The sequence below is a fragment of the Taudactylus pleione genome, unplaced genomic scaffold (genome assembly GCF_031769625.1).
Source record: "Taudactylus pleione unplaced genomic scaffold, aTauple2 ptg000096l, whole genome shotgun sequence".
In the NCBI taxonomy this organism is placed as follows: domain Eukaryota; kingdom Metazoa; phylum Chordata; class Amphibia; order Anura; family Myobatrachidae; genus Taudactylus; species Taudactylus pleione.
This window is the reverse complement of record NW_028284498.1, coordinates 122,642-140,482: the sequence shown is the minus strand read 5'-3', so window position 1 is coordinate 140,482 and position 17,841 is coordinate 122,642. Positions and strand designations below refer to the sequence as shown.

At 43.0% G+C, this 17,841-nt stretch overlaps 1 protein-coding gene across 2 annotated transcripts in view; it reads right to left on the bottom strand.

The window, feature by feature from the left end:
• The window catches only part of LOC148526430 (mitogen-activated protein kinase-binding protein 1-like), a 172,665-nt gene that overhangs the window by 33,545 nt on the left and 121,279 nt on the right, over positions 1-17,841 (bottom strand). For both annotated transcript variants that reach the window (XM_088470298.1, XM_088470299.1), the window contains exons 16-17: positions 3,594-3,669; positions 42-153 (exon numbers count right to left, since the gene is read on the bottom strand). In XM_088470298.1, the coding sequence (XP_088326424.1) occupies positions 42-153; positions 3,594-3,669 (188 nt within the window). The remainder of the gene's footprint in view (positions 1-41; positions 154-3,593; positions 3,670-17,841) is intronic.

Below are 17,841 nucleotides of genomic sequence, written 5' to 3'. Positions count from 1 at the left end.
CAGCAAGTTGAAATTGACATTTACGATAAGATTAAAACTACCTGAATGTCCAAACATGGTGGCCACACATTCCCCAGTATAGAAGTCAAAGATAGACAAGTTTTTGTCTGAACAACTTGTAGCAATGTAGAGTCCAGATGGGTCAGTTTGAACCTGGAGGGAGAAAAAAAACAAACGATATTTAGATATAGGTTAAAGAACAGTTTTGTTCAAATCTATCTACCTGCATTTACTATTGCACGTATGTTACATCAATGTTTCCTGTTATGTTATTCTGTACGGCATAAACTCCTTAATACTTACTGTAAAATGAAACCTCTTCCTGCAGAGCACTCTTCACAACGTTTTTGAGGCGGAGTGCTCCAAAACTAACGGAATCTTCTTAATACATTAAATCTCTTTCATGTAGTCTACTGGGGAACACTGGAACAAGGGGGCATAAAAGATGCATGTAGGGACTGTGGGCCGATTCAGATTTGTACGCAAAGGCGTCGGCTTAAGTACAAATCCGATGGTGAGGCGTCTGCGCGATAGCTTGCAGTGCCCCCTGAGCAGTTTGCAGTGGCGTCCCTCCCTGCGGTGACACTCGGTGCGGGGAGAAATGCGGTGTACGCAGCAAAGCCTTGCGCCGCTGAAAAAGGTGTGGCCTCAAAGGAAGGGGCGTGGCCTCGCGGCCGAACCCCTGTGTTCTTGTTATTACTGGGGGGCAGGGGGGGTGCCGGAGGTGCAGACTGCACTGAGTGCAGTGCCGGCCGACTGCTTCGCAGTTGTCAGGAGCAGAGTGCTGCACTTATTATACAGTGCAGCATGGCCGCCATCAGGTGGGGGACAGTCGGGACTACTGTCCCGGGCCCAGTAACTTCGACAGAAAAGGGGGGCCCAGCCCGCTCCTACCTCCCGCCCGCCGTCACTACTGCAGATCTAGTGAAAGGGGCTTCTATTTTAATGTTAATTTAAAGGGTCCTCCCGTCTACTGGAGCCGCTACTGCTTCGCCCTCCTGGTGAAAGGAGAGCACTGTCAAAGAGGTTCCGTCCCTGCTGACTGCCCCCGACTCCCCTCGCCCTCTGCCGAATTGCCGATGTACAATAAAGTTTAGTTGGCACACATGACGTCACCGGGCACCACTGAAGGAGAAAGAGGAGCTGCGGCATGATCTGAAGAGCAGCAGTCAGGCACAGAAGATGATGTGTAAGAAGATTTATAGGCAGAAGGGGGCTGGAAACATCAGAGTGCTGGAGAGACCTATTAGAAAATATATATATATATCTATCTACAGCCTGTTTTACAGATATTCCTCATGTGCAGCAATCCCTCTATTACCCCCTTCCAATTCCAGCACCCCTTTTCAGTGTTCACTTTAGTGTATAGGGCTGTCCCTGCTTTCCTACATACTGGCAGAAGTTTTGTTCATGGGGGGTAGGGGCAGTCTGAAACTTGGTGTCACCTCTCTGCGGGCGACACCCCCCTTGTGACGCCACTGGCCGTTTAGGATGGGGAGGGAGTGGAGACTGTGTCCGTTCCACAAACAGGGGATGAGTCGCCTCAGTTTTGTGGGAGTGCCGGGGTCAGGGTCTGTGACTTCTGAGATAGACTTCCTGGCCCCGGTAGCATGAAACCACCAGCCAACCTGATAGTTACTCAGATTGCAGACGGTCATGCAATTGATCCTACTGCTGCGTCCTCGGACGCAGCTGCAGATTACTGAGGCATGGAGGCGGCGTCTTTCTACTAAAGGAGCTTCCTGCTGCTTTTGCATACGTTAGCATTTTGGACAATGCTAGGCTTCCAACTTTGTGGCAACAGTTTGGGGGAAGGCCCTTTTCTATTCCAACATGACTGTGCCCCAGTGCACAAAGCAAGGACTATAAAGACATGGTTTGATGAGTTTGGTGAGGAACTTGACTGACCCACACAGATCCCTGATCTCACCACCACTGAGCACCTATGGGATGAACTGGAACAGAGATTGCGAGCCAGGCCTTCTCGTCCAACATCAGTGCCTGACCTCAAATGCTCTACAGAATGAATGGGAACAAATTCCCACAAAAACCCTCCAAGGAGAGCCTTCCAAGAATAGTGGAAGCTGTTATAGCTGCAAAATGGGGACCAACTCCATATTAAAGTATATGTATTGGAATACATTGTCATTACAGTCCCTGTTGGTGTAATGGTCTGGCGTCCGATTACTTTTGTCCATATAGTGTATATCATGCCCTAAGTTCCCAGCGACAAGGGGCAGGAAACCCTTTTTATTTATTTTTTTGTACCACAAAAAAAAAAAACATAGCAGCTGAAATAAATTGTAACCACCCACTTCCCCCAGGTATTCCTGTAGAGAAACAAAATATTTTCACTATGAAATAAATTATATATATCTATATCTCTCCCTCCTAGGTTCACAGTGAAGGTGCAGGAGTATTCTCAAACAAAAACAGTGTTATCAGGCTATTTGAAACACAACTATAACTGCAAAATGAAATGTTCTGCTAACACTGCTCTCAATACCCAGAGAGCGAAATATAAACAGCCTGCAAAGTACAAAAAGTACCCCTTTGTTAAGCAATGGCGCCTCAGCGTCCCATTTGACGAGAGGCTGCCAAGGAGGAAGGGGCGGGGATCATCACCTCTGCTGGCTGAGAATTCTGGTCTGTGAAAGCAATACCTGGACATAGGGTCCGCTCACAGGCAGCGCTGTCGGGACTTTATCACACCAGCCTGGCATTACTCACAGCTAGGCAGTGGCTGGCTTATCTGAGGGAGAACCCTCTACTGGGCTTTCTTATGCACCAGATCCTTACATGAGAGAACTGGTGATCTGAGCGCTAACTAAGGAGCTGGAAACATAGTGCCTCACTCCACAGGCACTAGGAAAGAACTGCGGCTTCAGGAAAGTGGGAGGGGTTAAGTGGGAAGGGAGCCAATCAGTGCCTACTCCTGTGGCCCAGATTACCTAACCCAGTGTCAGCTTAGCAGTGTCCCCCAGATCAGATGAGGAAAAGCCTGCCTGAGAGCTGTATACACTACACATACAAAATACAACTTTGTATGCAGCCCACGACAGCCTGTAACCAAGTCAATACTACTGCTCTGATTATTCCCTTAAGATTTGTGACTGCTGAGTGTGCTTTAATGTCAGCAGTAAATACTGCTGAGAACTCAGAAATAAAACCTAAATGATGGAACTGTCCTGGAAAATCATCTTAACTCTGCTTTGTCAGCAACCATATGGTCTTGGGACAGATATAACACACACTGTGTGCAGACAAATTAGTATTTACAAATGCTGGGGATGGTTATAATGTGCTTCCATAAGACAATGAGAAAAAGCCATGTATTGGAAGATCCCATGTAATATGCTTTGTGCTGGACTTGCATGGTAATATATTTGCAATGAGGGTAATCAGAGTGACTCACATTATGTAGGATATTGCTTTAAAGAATCCTGCAAAAACTTGAAGCATTTTCCCTCATCCATACAGGGAACAACATGGAAGCATTACAGAACAGTGGGTCGGGTTACTGCATGATAGCCCTGTTAGGGGGTAAATTGGATAATTTGATGGCAGTGAGCTGGTGAACAGAACATACTTACTTTAATGAGTGTCCCATCTTCGCTCTGTGACCCCTTGTACAGCTTCTTCTGCTTTCCGCTGCTGATGTTAAATATCCTGATGAGCAAAGAGTAATATATTGATCAAAGCATGCCAGATCTCAATATCTTCACCAATGCACCAGGAAAATCAAGTACTATTTACACCCATATAAAAATGGATGTGAGAGTAGGATGGGCTACCAAATGGCACCCAGAAATAGCAGAGCAATGGTTATGAGATTGTGTTTCCAGGACTAAAACATTTCCTCTAGATTAGAGTTTCCCCAACATCGGTCATGCCTGAGCACAGATCGTTAAATCAAAATAACTGAGTTACTAATTAAGAGACTTGTGCTCAACTATGGCTATCCTTAAAACCTGGACTGTTAGCACAGGATGGCAAAAAGGAATGACACGTGTGAATTCACATACGTGTCAATGGTGGGACTGCGCTCCGAACAAATGATGTATAAATAAACCCATGTACCAATGACTGAGTCTAAGGAGTGATTGAATTTATCATAGACTATTTTATTGGTTGATTCTACTAAATAATGGCAATAATGAATGCTGCCGATTACAAATATCATGTAAGATATATAGAGAGGGAGGGTGGTAATGAAATGAACATGGATACAGAAATAAATTCTGCTGGTAAAGGGTCAGTAATATGATACCAGACACTAATGGCAAACAGGTGAGAGAAGGGTGCAGAGGGAGGGCGTCCCACACCCCACTGCACTTCAAATCCAAAAATAATATAACCAAAAAATAATAATAAAATATAGAAAGTCAGAGTTTTGAAGAAAGTCAAATCTTACTGATGAGTGCGGTCAGACCCAAGTGGTCTGTGATCCGTCTCTTGAATTAAATAAAGTAAATAAAAGTCCCGGTGAGGCCTCACCTTCTGATGAATGTAGACGTTTCTTTCAGTCCTGTCTTCGTTCTGCCTCTTGGAGTCCCGGCTTCCTCTCTGTCTCCGCCGCTGGTAGGGCCGTATTCCAGCAACTGTAGTGCTAACAGTTGCAGGCTTGGTCCCCACAGAGTCCGTACGCCGAAATCCCGTGCAGCGCCGCGATCTCGCGAGAGGTCGCGGGCTGTGCGGGAAGCTGACGGCCCCGGACTGCTGTGCGCTCAACTCACCCAATTCGAGGAGGCTCTGGCGGGTAGAGGGGAGGGCCGTGGGTCTCGTTGATGGCAGAAATGTGTAGTGTTCCTTCGTACTCCTACGCGTGTCGGCTGAAACAGCCTTCCTTAGGGAGTGATGGTGACGCCATTGTGGGGGTGGAATATAAAGTGTGTTGGGCGGGGCTTGGTCTCTGATGTGGGCCAACGTCACAGTAAACACCTGTTGCCATAGTTACTTGTCCTGGTAACGAAGGCATAATTAGCCTTGGGAAATGTGTGAAAAATACATGCTTGGAGCCATGGATCGGGAAACAGACGGAGATGCACAATGTATTTGTCATATTAGACACTAACACATGTTATTAGTTGACACCTGCAACCATATTGTTAAACAAATGAAAAGAACAACAAGGTGGTTATAAAGCGGAAATCGGTTGAATCTGTACTTATGATAATAAATGATAATTGTACTCTGAAAAATATGGTACATACTCCGTTGTATGTTGGAATGTGTTGATAGGATCTAACATATTGATAAAATTACATTGGCATGATTGTGTGCACAAAAACAGTAGGTATACGGATACTAGACTGTTAAATGTACATACATTGCATTGCGGTATCTGGAACTAAAATGAATGCAGTTAATTGGGGTTTAACCGGTTATGATCGATTTTATTTCATTGTCTATATTGAGCCCATATGGGGTCAAAGTCTTGAGCTCCATCATCCATTTTAACTCTTCTTTGTTGACTGCTTTTTCATAATTTCCTCCTCTCCAGTTCCTTCTGACCTGTTTAATACCTATAAAACTCATGTCTATTGGATCTTGATTATGGTTATCCTTGAAATGCTTGGATAAACTATGAGATTCTAAACCTTTCCTGATATTCCTAATGTGTTCTGATATTCTTAATTTTAATCTCCTTGTGGTTCTTCCCACGTACTGTTCTCCACATTTACATGTTATGAGGTAAATAACACCCACACTGTTACACGTGAGGTGATTCTTAATATTATAAGTTGTCTGTCTCTGATTAGATTTAAAGGAACATATTTTCTTGGTAGATGGTTGTTTCAGTTTGCAAAATTGACATGCTCCACAGTAGTAGAAGCCAGGATCTAGTGTATTACCCAGAAGTGTTTTCTGGATAGCGGTTTTATTCTTCATGTGATTGTGTACCAATTTTTGTTTCAGGTCTGGTGCTTTTCTGAATATTAATTGTGGTTTTGGTGGAAGGAGGTCATTCAAAGTCTCATCTTCCAGAAGAATGTGCCAATGTTTACGGAGAATGTTATTAAGGCATTTGTGATCTCTATTGTATTGAGTGATAAATGGATGATTTGGTCTTTGTCTGGTGGGTCTGTCTTTGTATGCGAGTAGGGATTCTCTATTCTCTGATTCTACTTGTTCATAGGCGTGTTCTACTGCCTCTCGTTTGTAGCCTTTGCCTTTGAATTGTTGTTTCATCGCTGTTCCTTGTCTATGGTAATCTGCCATTTGGCTACAGTTCCTCCTGACTCTTTTAAACTGACCTAGGGGAATATTCCCTAGCCAATTTGGGTGGTGCCCACTGCTAGATAGTATATAGCTATTGACATCCACTGTTTTTTGGTATGTTCTTGTTTCAATTCGATCCTGTTGTATGTATATCGTTAAATCCAGGAAGTTAACTTCCGATTTACTGTATTGAGTAGTGAAGCTGAGGTTGTTGGTGTTTAGATTAATATAACTGAGAAATTGTTTGAGCTTGCTCTCCTCACCTTGCCAGATAAACAGTACGTCGTCTATGTAACGACGCCAGAGGACCAGATTTGCCCCGAATTCATGCTCTGACCAGATGTTAAGGTCTTCCCACCTGCTCAAGAACAAGTTAGCATAACTCGGGGCAAACCTGGTCCCCATGGCTGTCCCTGTGTCTTGTCTGTAGAATGATCCCTCAAACCAGAAATAATTATGTTTAAGTATGAACATGATACATTCAGTTATGAAGTCAATCTGTATTTTATCCATGTCTGGATCTTGTTCTAGGAAATGTTTGACTGCGTCTTGTCCTTGCTGATGATCGATAACAGTGTAAAGAGATGTTATATCGCTCGTACATAACCAGTAATCTGCTTGCCAGTTAAATGTTTGTAACGACTGGAGAATGTCGGTAGTGTCTCTGATATGGGATTTCTGTCTCTGTACATAAGCCTGTAGGAATTAGTCTATATATTTGGATAGATTACTGGTCAATGAATCTATGCCCGATATAATTGGGCGGCCTGGCGGATTCGTGATATTCTTGTGAATTTTGGGTAAATAGTAAATGACATGAACTACTGGATGTTGATTATCTAAAAACTTGAACTCCTTGTCTGTGAGGATGCCTTGATCGTGACCAACCTTCAATAATTTGCGTAGTTTCTCTTGATATTGCCTGGTGGGGTCTATTGGTAGGAGACTGTAAGTTTTGGTGTCATTCACTATTCTCGTACACTGTTATGTAGTCTTGTTTGTTTAAAATCACTACTCACCCTCCCTTATCCACTGGTTTGATCACTAAATTATTGTTATTACTGAGATCTTTTAAGGCTTTCCTTTCCTTTTTATTGAGATTCATAGTTCTAGGTTTTGGTTGTGTGTTTAGTTTGTCAATATCCTTATTCACTAATTTCTCAAAAGTCTCCATCAAAGGTCCTTTCATGTATGTGGGATAAAAGGTGGAAGGTGGTCTGAGATCGGAATGTTTGTATTTGCTACATGATGGATCGGTACGCAGACATGGGTTCTTGCTGTAATATTTGGGCAATGCAAGTTTCCTTGTAAAGCGGTGTAAGTCCAAATATGTCTCGAATTTATTCAAACCTGTGGTTGGTGCGAATTTTAGACCTTTATCCAATAAAGTGATGTGTTCTTTTTCTAGTGTTATACTACTGAGGTTAAAAATGCCTTGTCCTATGTTGTGACTTTGCGATGATCCTAATGGTCTCTGTTTTTTTGATGTTTTGCCCGTCCCTCCTCTACATCCCCTTCTACTTCGTCTAACTTCCTTTTTGTTTGTGGTGTCTGGAAATCTGCGCAGGCTAGGACGCCTGCTTCCAGATCTAAAAAATGTGTCCCCCATGTTTGTGTGGATAGAATGTTGTCAAGGGGTTCCTGCGTCTCTCGATCAGGACTTGGATTTGATTCTTTATCAGTATTTTTTGTACGGATAGTTACTCCAAAATCAATGGATTGTCTTGCTAGTTGGTCATAATCTGTATCTTCATAGATACTGTACGTTGAGAAACTAGTGTCATTGGTTGTATCCAGTTCCAAATTGTGGTCCGGATCTTGGGTTTCTATTTGTTGGTCTTTAGTTTCATTTATATTATTACAGTGTATTTTCGTCATATATTGTTGGTAAGTTAAATTAAATTTTTTATATATTGGAGTTTCCTGTGTGTTCACTACCAGCAATGGATTTAATGCGATTGGGTTTTTGGTATGTCTTTGTGTTTTCTTCAGTGTTAAGTTGTTTTTATAATCTATAGCCTGTCTCTTCCCTACTTTGTCTCGAATGATTTTTGAGGTTTTTGTTAGTATAATCTCCTCCTCATGTTTTTTTAATCTATTTTGAGTCACGTTTTCTAAATGTATGAATTCTTTATCATCTTTGTATTGGTCTAATTGTTCATATAGTTTATTGATATCCCTTTCTAAAGTTTTCAATTCGTTATTGTGTGTCTCTATGATGAGCCCAATCAGATTCTTTGAGCAATCCTTAATTATGTTTTCCCATTTGGACAAGAAAATGGGATCATCTGTTTTATAGGCAGGTGTCTTTTTGATTTGTAGTCCTTTTGGTACTAGGTTGTTGTGTAGGTACCAATCAAGTGTTTTATTAGTCCACCAAATCTTGGTCTCTCTATTTATTAATTTCTCTAGAGTTAGGAAATTATCACAGAACTGGTTAGTATTTATTTGTAAATCTGTACTGTTCTTTATGTCTAGAAATACTGTCTCTGTCCTATTGGCTCTAGTGTTCCTTACATCCAATAAACCCATATAAATAGGGAGCAGCTGCCAACACACAGACAGGGTAGTATTTGTCATATTAGACACTAACACATGTTATTAGTTGACACCTGCAACCATATTGTTAAACAAATGAAAAGAACAACAAGGTGGTTATAAAGCGGAAATCGGTTGAATCTGTACTTATGATAATAAATGATAATTGCACTCTGAAAAATATGGTACATACTCTGTTGTATGTTGGAATGTGTTGATAGGATCTAACATATTGATAAAATTACATTGGCATGATTGTGTGCACAAAAACAGTAGGTATACGGATACTAGACTGTTAAATGTACATACATTGTATTGCGGTATCTGGAACTAAAATGAATGCAGTTAATTGGGGTTTAAAAATTCAATCACTCCTTAGACTCAGTCATTGGTACATGGGTTTATTTATACATCATTTGTTCGGAGCGCAGTCCCACCATTGACACGTATGTGAATTCACACGTGTCATTCCTTTTTGCCATTTGTCATAGTTAGACTTGGGTAGTCCAACTTTGGGATCTGCAGCACCTGTGCAAATTACACAGACCTTATAAATAAAGCAAGCGCCGACCCAAAAATCTATCCACTGTTAGCACAGCATGCCTTTGGCAACAGAAGTTAAAAAACACTGGTCTAAATGACTGTCCAATAAGCTCACTAAACTTTAGTATATTTGTTTAACAGCCCCCTTTTGTATACACACGTATACCTCTTCACTACAATGATTCTATAGAAAAGTGGTCAAACCTGTTTTTTAAAAAGTTGTACCATACTTCCTACATTCACATATCAATGCCCACTCGTACAGCAGATAGACTAAGGCACAGATTAAATTCAATGCACATCTGCCAGTTAGGGTAAGCAGATTCTGCATGTGCTAAGGCTGCAAAGATAATCTGCTATGTGCAGTTAATGCGCCCGTTCCGGTGATTTTCTCACTTAATTGAATCTGCCCATATATGGTGCTTTTGTCACACTCCCTTACATTGGCCACGAGATGACCACATATCTATAACTTGAAGGTTGCTTCCTGTAACTGGTCCAGGTGCACAGAGTTTAGAGAACACATCAAATTCATAGTCCTTTTCTTTTATCTGCATCACTAATGTAACACCACACTGGAGCAAATTCTAAATTGGGAGCAAAGCAAATCAAGAAAAAAGTACTTTTGCACTTTGCACATTTTAAATCTGGTAAATCCATGTTGCATTGTAGATGGGGCAGAGAGATTCTGAATAGGGAGGGGAGTGTCCACATTGAAATGATCTGTAAATTGCAGTGTACAAATAAAGCTATCCAGCATTTGTGGGCTACATGCATTTACCCTGCAGGAAATAAAATAAATATATTTGCAGCCCTTGCATTGCTACACGGTCTGTTCGGCTGCACAGTTACTGGTTTTCTTATCCCTTTACTGCCAACTCAATCATCCAGTCTTCACTTCTTCCCTTCTATAGCGGCATATCACCAACCAGGGCTAATTTTCAGCAGGAACTCGGGGCCTGAATCTCTTATTAACTAGGATGTAATATTTTATGGAAAATGCATTTTGGCCCAGGACAAGTTTTATTTAAAAGGCCCTTTTGAGTGGCTTCTTTTCTAAATATAATATATATGTATATATTTGTTTTTCTATAGCAAGGCACTCTGAGCCGTATTCAATTTGAGCGGACCCGCGATACTTTTCACCTACATCACGTGTTTTGCAGGCGGAAAAGTATCGCGCGCGTGCCCGCGTAACCCCGTATTCAATTTGAAAGTACGCGAAAACGGGACCCGGCGAAACTTGAACAAGCGGAAAGTACTGTCAGATTTGGGGAAATCAGCCTGACACCCCCCAAAAGATATTCTTACATGGGGGTTACCTATGGTTACCCCCGATTTGGCTTGCTGAAGGCTCAACAGCTGCTAAATAGCGTATTTTTTTGTATAATTGGTGCTGAATAGTATTCAGGAGTATTTTTTGCAGAAAATAACTTATCCCAGCAAATTTGGGGTACTTGAAAATGGGGTCAGCATATTTTAAAGTTGCTAAAGTTAAGTTGAAAAAAAATCATGAAAAATCCACCTGCCTCAAGCCCCTGCAAAGAAAAAAAACAAAAAAAAACACCCGGGGCATACTTGGGGACACCCCCAGAATATAGTTCGCTAGTTTTTAACTTTGTCCCCCAACATTTTTTGTTTTCGCCCCCAAATTCAAAGTGATTTTTTTGGAGTGTGAAGTGTTTTTTTTTTAAATGTTGACGCAGTTTACCTATGGGGGACTGTCTGAAGGCTGCACGGGGGTTCCCGCAACGTTGCGCCCCAAAACCCCAATTCTGCTATTCATAGGCGAAACTTTTCCGCCTATTACATTGCATTGACTTTCCGTCTAGGCGGAAAGTCTTTCAAATGGAATACGGCGATACTTTTCTGCCTGGCAAAATGACATCATCGGCGAAAGTTTTCCGCGGATTCCGGCTTTTCGCCTCAAATTGAATATGGGCCTCTGAGTATGACACTATGGATGGGGAGGGAAGGATAATGAAGCATATGTTCGTGGAGTAAAACATTACTACACGTGAGATAATATGAACCGGCGTTTTGGAGTACTGTGCATTTGTGCTTGAAACATTGTCAGTCTGATTAAATGGAGTTTGTAATCATTCTTGCCTACCCTCCCGATTCGGCCAGGAGTCTCCCGAAAATTGGGTGCCACTCCCGGCCCACCGGAAAGCCTCCTGTTGCCGGCGCCACCGCCCCCACGCGGTTACGCTGAATTGCGTAATTTTGGCCCCGCCCCCTGCTTCACAATACACATAATCTCATCATTGTGTAGCGGGGGCGAGGCTAAAATGAAAGCGATCGCATGGCCACACCCCATGCCCCGCCCCTCAATGTCAGCCACGCCCACCTGTGATACCTTCCCTCCTGGAAGAGGCAGCCAGAATGTTGGCAACCCTGTTTGTATTGTCTCTGTACCATGAGGTTACTGTGAACATGTGAGGCATTAATATATGGAGGCTTTTGTGATATAGTAATATAGAAACATATGTTTATTTGTAGAGCAGCATATGGAGACTCGTGGTATGTCACAATATTACATATTCTTTTTTTATGTAGCAAGTTAACATAAGAAGGTTCAGGTTTGAGAGATTGCATAAATAGAATTATATCTTGTTCTCCCGCACAGATATCGCTGCCCATGGCTGAGTTTAAGTCACGCCAGGTGTCTCATGCCATATGGCGCAACAAAGATAGGTGTGCACATCTGTAGTATTGATCATTTAATAGCATTTTTTTTTTTTTAAATGCTGCTTTATTGGATACTAAGCATTTGTGGTTGTTTAGATGGATGGTGTAGGATACAAATAAGCTTAAGGCTTGCGTCGGCAAGGGGTTCAATTGGCAATATCAGGTTCTATGTGAAGGACCACACGTTATTAAATACACTGTAGTGATAGTTACATTAAGAGCAGTATCCAATTAGCCCTGAACATTGTTCGGGCGCTAATTGACCCCCGCGATCGTCGAAAAACGGGGATTTTTGCCGATTATCCACGATTTTCGCCAATGTTTTTTCACCCTATCCTAATATTTTGGTCGAAATAATAGGATCGTTCTCCTGAAAACACATAGGTGCCACGATAAGCTCGTGGACCTATGTGTTTTCGCCTTTTTTCAGGTGAAAAAACAGTAATTATCGTGTATTATTTCGGGACACATCAGATCCAGAAAAAAAAAAAATATTAGACAGCATCAGGCCGACTTCGGGGCTAAACGGATAGCTCCGGCGAGGTAATTAGCTGTGGTAATTTACCGCGGCTAATTGGATACCCCCCTAAATCTGTGGGAGAATATAAAATAGACCAGAGGTTCCCAAACACAGCCCTCAAGGCCCCCCCAAAAGTTCAGGTTTTAGAGATATCCATGGTTGAGCACAGGTGGTTAAATCAAATTGGCTCATGGATCTCTCTAAAACCTGAACTGTTGGGGAGCATTGAGGACCGCGTTTGGGAACCTCTGATATAGAGACTTTGGATAGATTTCTGTTCTTATTAAAGGTTAATGCTGTATATTGGGAACACTACACATTGAGTTTGTTCAGGACTGTGGTCCCCCATCCCTTGCTTTTTGTCCCACGATTTTGCCCCTACCAATGCCGAAAATGCTTCTAAGAGACTGTGCCGATTAATTTGATATGCGACACTTGTATATCTGTGTACGACTAAGGGGCATATTCAATTCCGAGCGAAAAGTCCCGTACTTTTCGCATGCAGGTCTTTTCACCGACTTCGCTGGTTTTCAAGGCGGAAAAGTATCGGGCGCATGCCCGCTTTTCCCCGTATTCAATAGAAATCTTTGAAAACAGGAGACGGCGAAACTAACATGCGAAAAGTACTGTCAGATTTGGGGAAATCAGTCTGACACCCCCCAAAAGATGCACTGACATTGGGGATCACTCAATACCCCCGAATAGCCCTGCTGAAGGTATTTGGGGTACTTAAATGCTCTCAATAGCTGCTAATTAGTGCCTTTGCAGAAGTGGTGAAGAATAGCATTTAGCAGATTTTTTTTGTAGAAAATAAGTAGCCCCAGCAACTTTTGGGTACCTGATAATGGGTGCAAGCATATCTAAGTTTCTAAAGTGAACTTTTAAAAATCCACCTTCCGCAAGCACCTGCAAACTTAAAAACACCTTGGGCCTACTTGGGGACCCCCCTGGAGTCTATTTCCCTACTTTTTAAGTTTGTCCCCCAACTTTGAACTTTTTCGCCCACAAACGAAAGTACTTTTTTTGGGGTGATCTAAAGACTTTTTTTTTTAACTTTTGACGCAGTTTACCTTTGAGGGACTGTCCTAAGGGTGCAGGGGTGTTCCCGCTGCTTTGCACCCCAAAACCCCAATTCTGCACTTTTTTTCGACACCTATTCATAGGCAAAAAATTTTCGCAGGTCCCAATGCATTGACTTTCCGCACAGGCGAAAAGTATTTGGAATTGAATGCAGAGGAATCTTTTCGCATGGCAAAAGGATGTCACTCGCGATACTTTTCCGCAGAAACTGACTTATTGCGGCTAATGGAATATGGCTTTAAGTCTTTGAAGCCATATATGAAGAGCTACGATGCAGCAAACAAAAAATTTTCCACGCCAAGTTCTGTTTCAGTCGCACACAGATATACAAAGGGTATAAACATGAGACATGGGCCAGATGTAGATATATAGGAGGTGCACGTTGCGCTCCTACTCTAAAAAGTACTGTGAAAAAGTAGATTAGGGTGCTGCCTAGGGTTTAACAGGAGGTCTTTTCTTCCTCCTTGCAGTTATTAATTAAAAGAGAAAATGTAAACCTATTTTGGCGCTCACCTAATTGTATAAAAGCTAGTATTATACTAACTTTTATACAATTACGTGAGCGCCAAAATAGGTTTACATTTTCTTATTTCATTAATATGGGCCAGATGTACTAAGCTCTGAAAAGTGTTAAACTGGAGAGTGATAAACCACCAGCGAATCAGGTCCTAACTGTCATTTTTCAAACACAGCCTGTAACATGACAGTTAGTAGCTGATTGGCTGGTGGTTTATCACTTTTCAGAGCTTAGTACATCTCCCCCATTATATATATATATATATATATATATATATATATATATATATATATATATATATATATATATATATATATATATATATATATATATAGTCTTCATGGGTTTTTTATGTCATTTTATTTTGTTTTTCTATAGGAATATACACCGATATAATAGCAACTGGTTGCAATCTTTTTACTGTTACAGTGTGCAATAAATAACTTTATAAGTAATCTAGAGTCTTTGAGTGTTTAATTCACACGCCAGACCTCTTTAATAATGAGCATAAAAACAAATATATATTTATTCACAAATAACTCATGACACGGATCGGGTTGAGGCATTTCTGACGGGAGAATTTGTGCATACAGAAGATCAAAGTACACATGTATATCACAATCTTAGTCAACGGCTCAGTATAATTTGAGTTTTTTTCAAATACATCGTTGCGAATATATTTCTAAGACAGCTGTGACAGTGGACCACCCAGAATGACTATATTATTAAAAAATATTATATTAGGTAAGACATTTTAATGAAGATGGGAGAAGGGAGGATAGAAGAAGGAAGCAGCTGTCGGCTACGTTTGGAAAGTAATGGCAAGTTTGAAAATGAGAATAGGGACAGTGCAAGTTCATAGTGGGGATGCCGACATGTTAATGTGATTTAAAGCAGTTTAACAGCATCGGCTTCACAACTTCAAACATGATGCTGTATCATGTTTGAAGTTGTAAAGACGACACGTTAATAATGCGATTTAAAGAATTTTAACAGTCGACAACCAGAGTTCAACCTTACACTGCACCCAAACTTGCTGATGACATTTTGATTGTCGAAGTCACATACCCAGCCTACTATGTTATTACTCCATGTGCAGAAAATAGCCGATGACAGAGTAATTCGCAACAAACAAAAAAATATAAATAAGAAGCTAAACATCCCAAGCACCAGGGATGCATGGAAACATTTATATAGAAAACTTATAATTTAATTTTAATGAAACTCCAAGCTCTCAACTAGCTGGTATGTAATATAATATGGAGCGCAAGATTTGAAAGAGTACAACAAATATCCAGTAAAGCAATAAATTTAATACCACAAATAAAACATACATCCTGATTCAAATCATGCGCTCCACATTGTGTCTTTGTAGTGTTTTTAGCAGGTGGCAGATCTTGCTGTTGGAGCTGCTGGTTTCAGAGATGTTCTCTATCCAGCAAAAAATAAACCGGTCAGCACTGCCATTGCAATAATATGAGATATGGTAAGAACTTACCCTTGTTATCTCTATTTCTACGAAGTCCATAGGGTTCCACAGGATACCTTGGGGTATAGGTGTGACGTCAGTCGCTGGGCACCATAGAGTTAAGCTTTTCAGCCTCCCAGGATGCACTAGGGTCCCCCTTCTATACCCCGCCCCCGAGCCAAGGCACCTCAGTTAGTTATCAAGCCATAGGCCAGAGGAGGAGAAGGAAGAGAGAGAAAAAAAGATCTGGACACATACAAGAATCACATTCTCACCAGAGGGAGACGGAAAACCGGTGACCAGAGCAAAGCCCATCTGCAGCACAGGTGCGACAGGGCGGGAGTCCTGTGGAACCCTATGGACTTCGTAGAAATAGAGATAACAAGGGTAAGTTCTTACCATATCTCATTTTCTACTTCAGGGTCCATAGGGTATCCACAGGATACCTTGGGGATGTCCCAAAGCAGTATCCTTTAAGGGTGGGGACGCTCCTGTGCAGAAAGGAGAATCCGCCGCCCAAAGGAAGCATCCTGAGAAGCGAAGGTGTCAAACCTGTAATACCTCACGAAGGTATGGACAGAAGACCACGTAGCAGCCTTGCAGATCTGGACTGCAGAGGCACCACGTCGAGCTGCCCACGAAGGACCCACAGACCTAGTGGAATGAGCCTTCAGAGAAGGAGGAACCGGTAGGCCTTCATGAAGATAAGCTTCAGAAATAGCCATACGGATCCAGGCTGCCAAAGTTTGCTTTGAAGCAGGCCAACCCTTTTTACGGAAGTAATAGAGGACAAACAAAGCGTCCGACTTCCTAAACGAAGAAGTGCGGTCAACATAAGTCCTTAAGGCCCGCACAACATCCAAAGAGGCCTCACCCACGGAAAGACCCGGTGAGTTTTAAGGCCGGAACAACGATTTCCTCGTTAACATGAAACTGGGAAACAACTTTGGGAAGAAACTCGGGCCGAGTGCGGAGCACTGCCCTGTTCCCATGAAAAACCAAGAAAGGGGGTCTACAAGAAAGAGCCCCTAAATCAGAAACACGTCTGGCCGAAGCAATAGCCAGAAGGAAAACAGTCTTAGCTGTTAGCCATTTAAGATCCACTGATCCCAGTGGTTCAAACGGCGGTCCTTGGAGAGCCCTCAGGACCACAGCCAAATCCCAAGGCGCCACAGGTGGAACAAAGGGCGGCTGAATGCGGAGAACACCTTGCATAAAGGTGCGCACATCCGGGATTGTAGTAATCCTACGGTGAAACCAGACAGATAGGGCCAAAACCTGTACCTTCAAAGCAGCAAGGCGAAGCCCATGATCAAGTCCCGCTTGCAGGAAGGCGAGAATCTGAGACAGACGAAACTCCCGCGGTGCATAACCTCTCGGTCGACACCACTGGAAGAACCTATGCCACACGCGATGGTATATCCTCGCGGAAGACGGTTTCCGAGCTCGCAACATGGTACGCACCACAGAGCTGGGAAACCCCCGGGACCTCAGCATGGCTGTCTCAACAGCCACGCCGTCAAAGACAGCCGAGTCAGGTCCGGGTGAAGACAAGGACCCTGAGACAGACGGTCCGGTCGTAGCGGCAACCGCAGAGGACTGTCCACGGACAGACCCTGAAGGTCTGAGAACCAGTGCCGTCTGGGCCACGCGGGAGCTATCAACAGGAGCTTCCCTCCTTCCTGTTTGAATTTCCGGATTACCCGTGGAAGAAGGGAGACCGGAGGGAACAGGTATGCGAACCGGAACGTCCACCGGACGGACAGAGCATCCACCAGAGACGCCCCTTCGTCTCTTGTGCGAGACCCGTACACCGGCAACTTGTTGTTGTGCCGGGACGCCATGAGGTCGATCTCTGGAAGACCCCACCTGTCCACCAGCAGTTGAAAAACGTCCGGGTGCAAGGACCATTCCCCCGGATGAACGTCCTGGTGACTTAGAAAGTCCGCCTCCCAATTTAGCACTCCCGGAATGAAGACCGCTGATATGGCCGGAAGATTGCGCTCCGCCCAAACCAGGATCCGAGAGACCTCTACGAGAGCCGCCCGACTGCGAGTTCCTCCTTGCCTGTTTATGTAGGCCACGGTGGTAGCGTTGTCCGACTGGACCTGCACCGGGTGACCCTGGAGAAACCGATGTGCCTGCTGGAGAGCATTGAAGACCGCACGGAGTTCCAAGATATTTATTGGAAGCTCCGCTTCTGTCGGCGTCCACCTGCCCTGGAACAAGTGTGGACCCGAAACTGCTCCCCAGCCCCGAAGA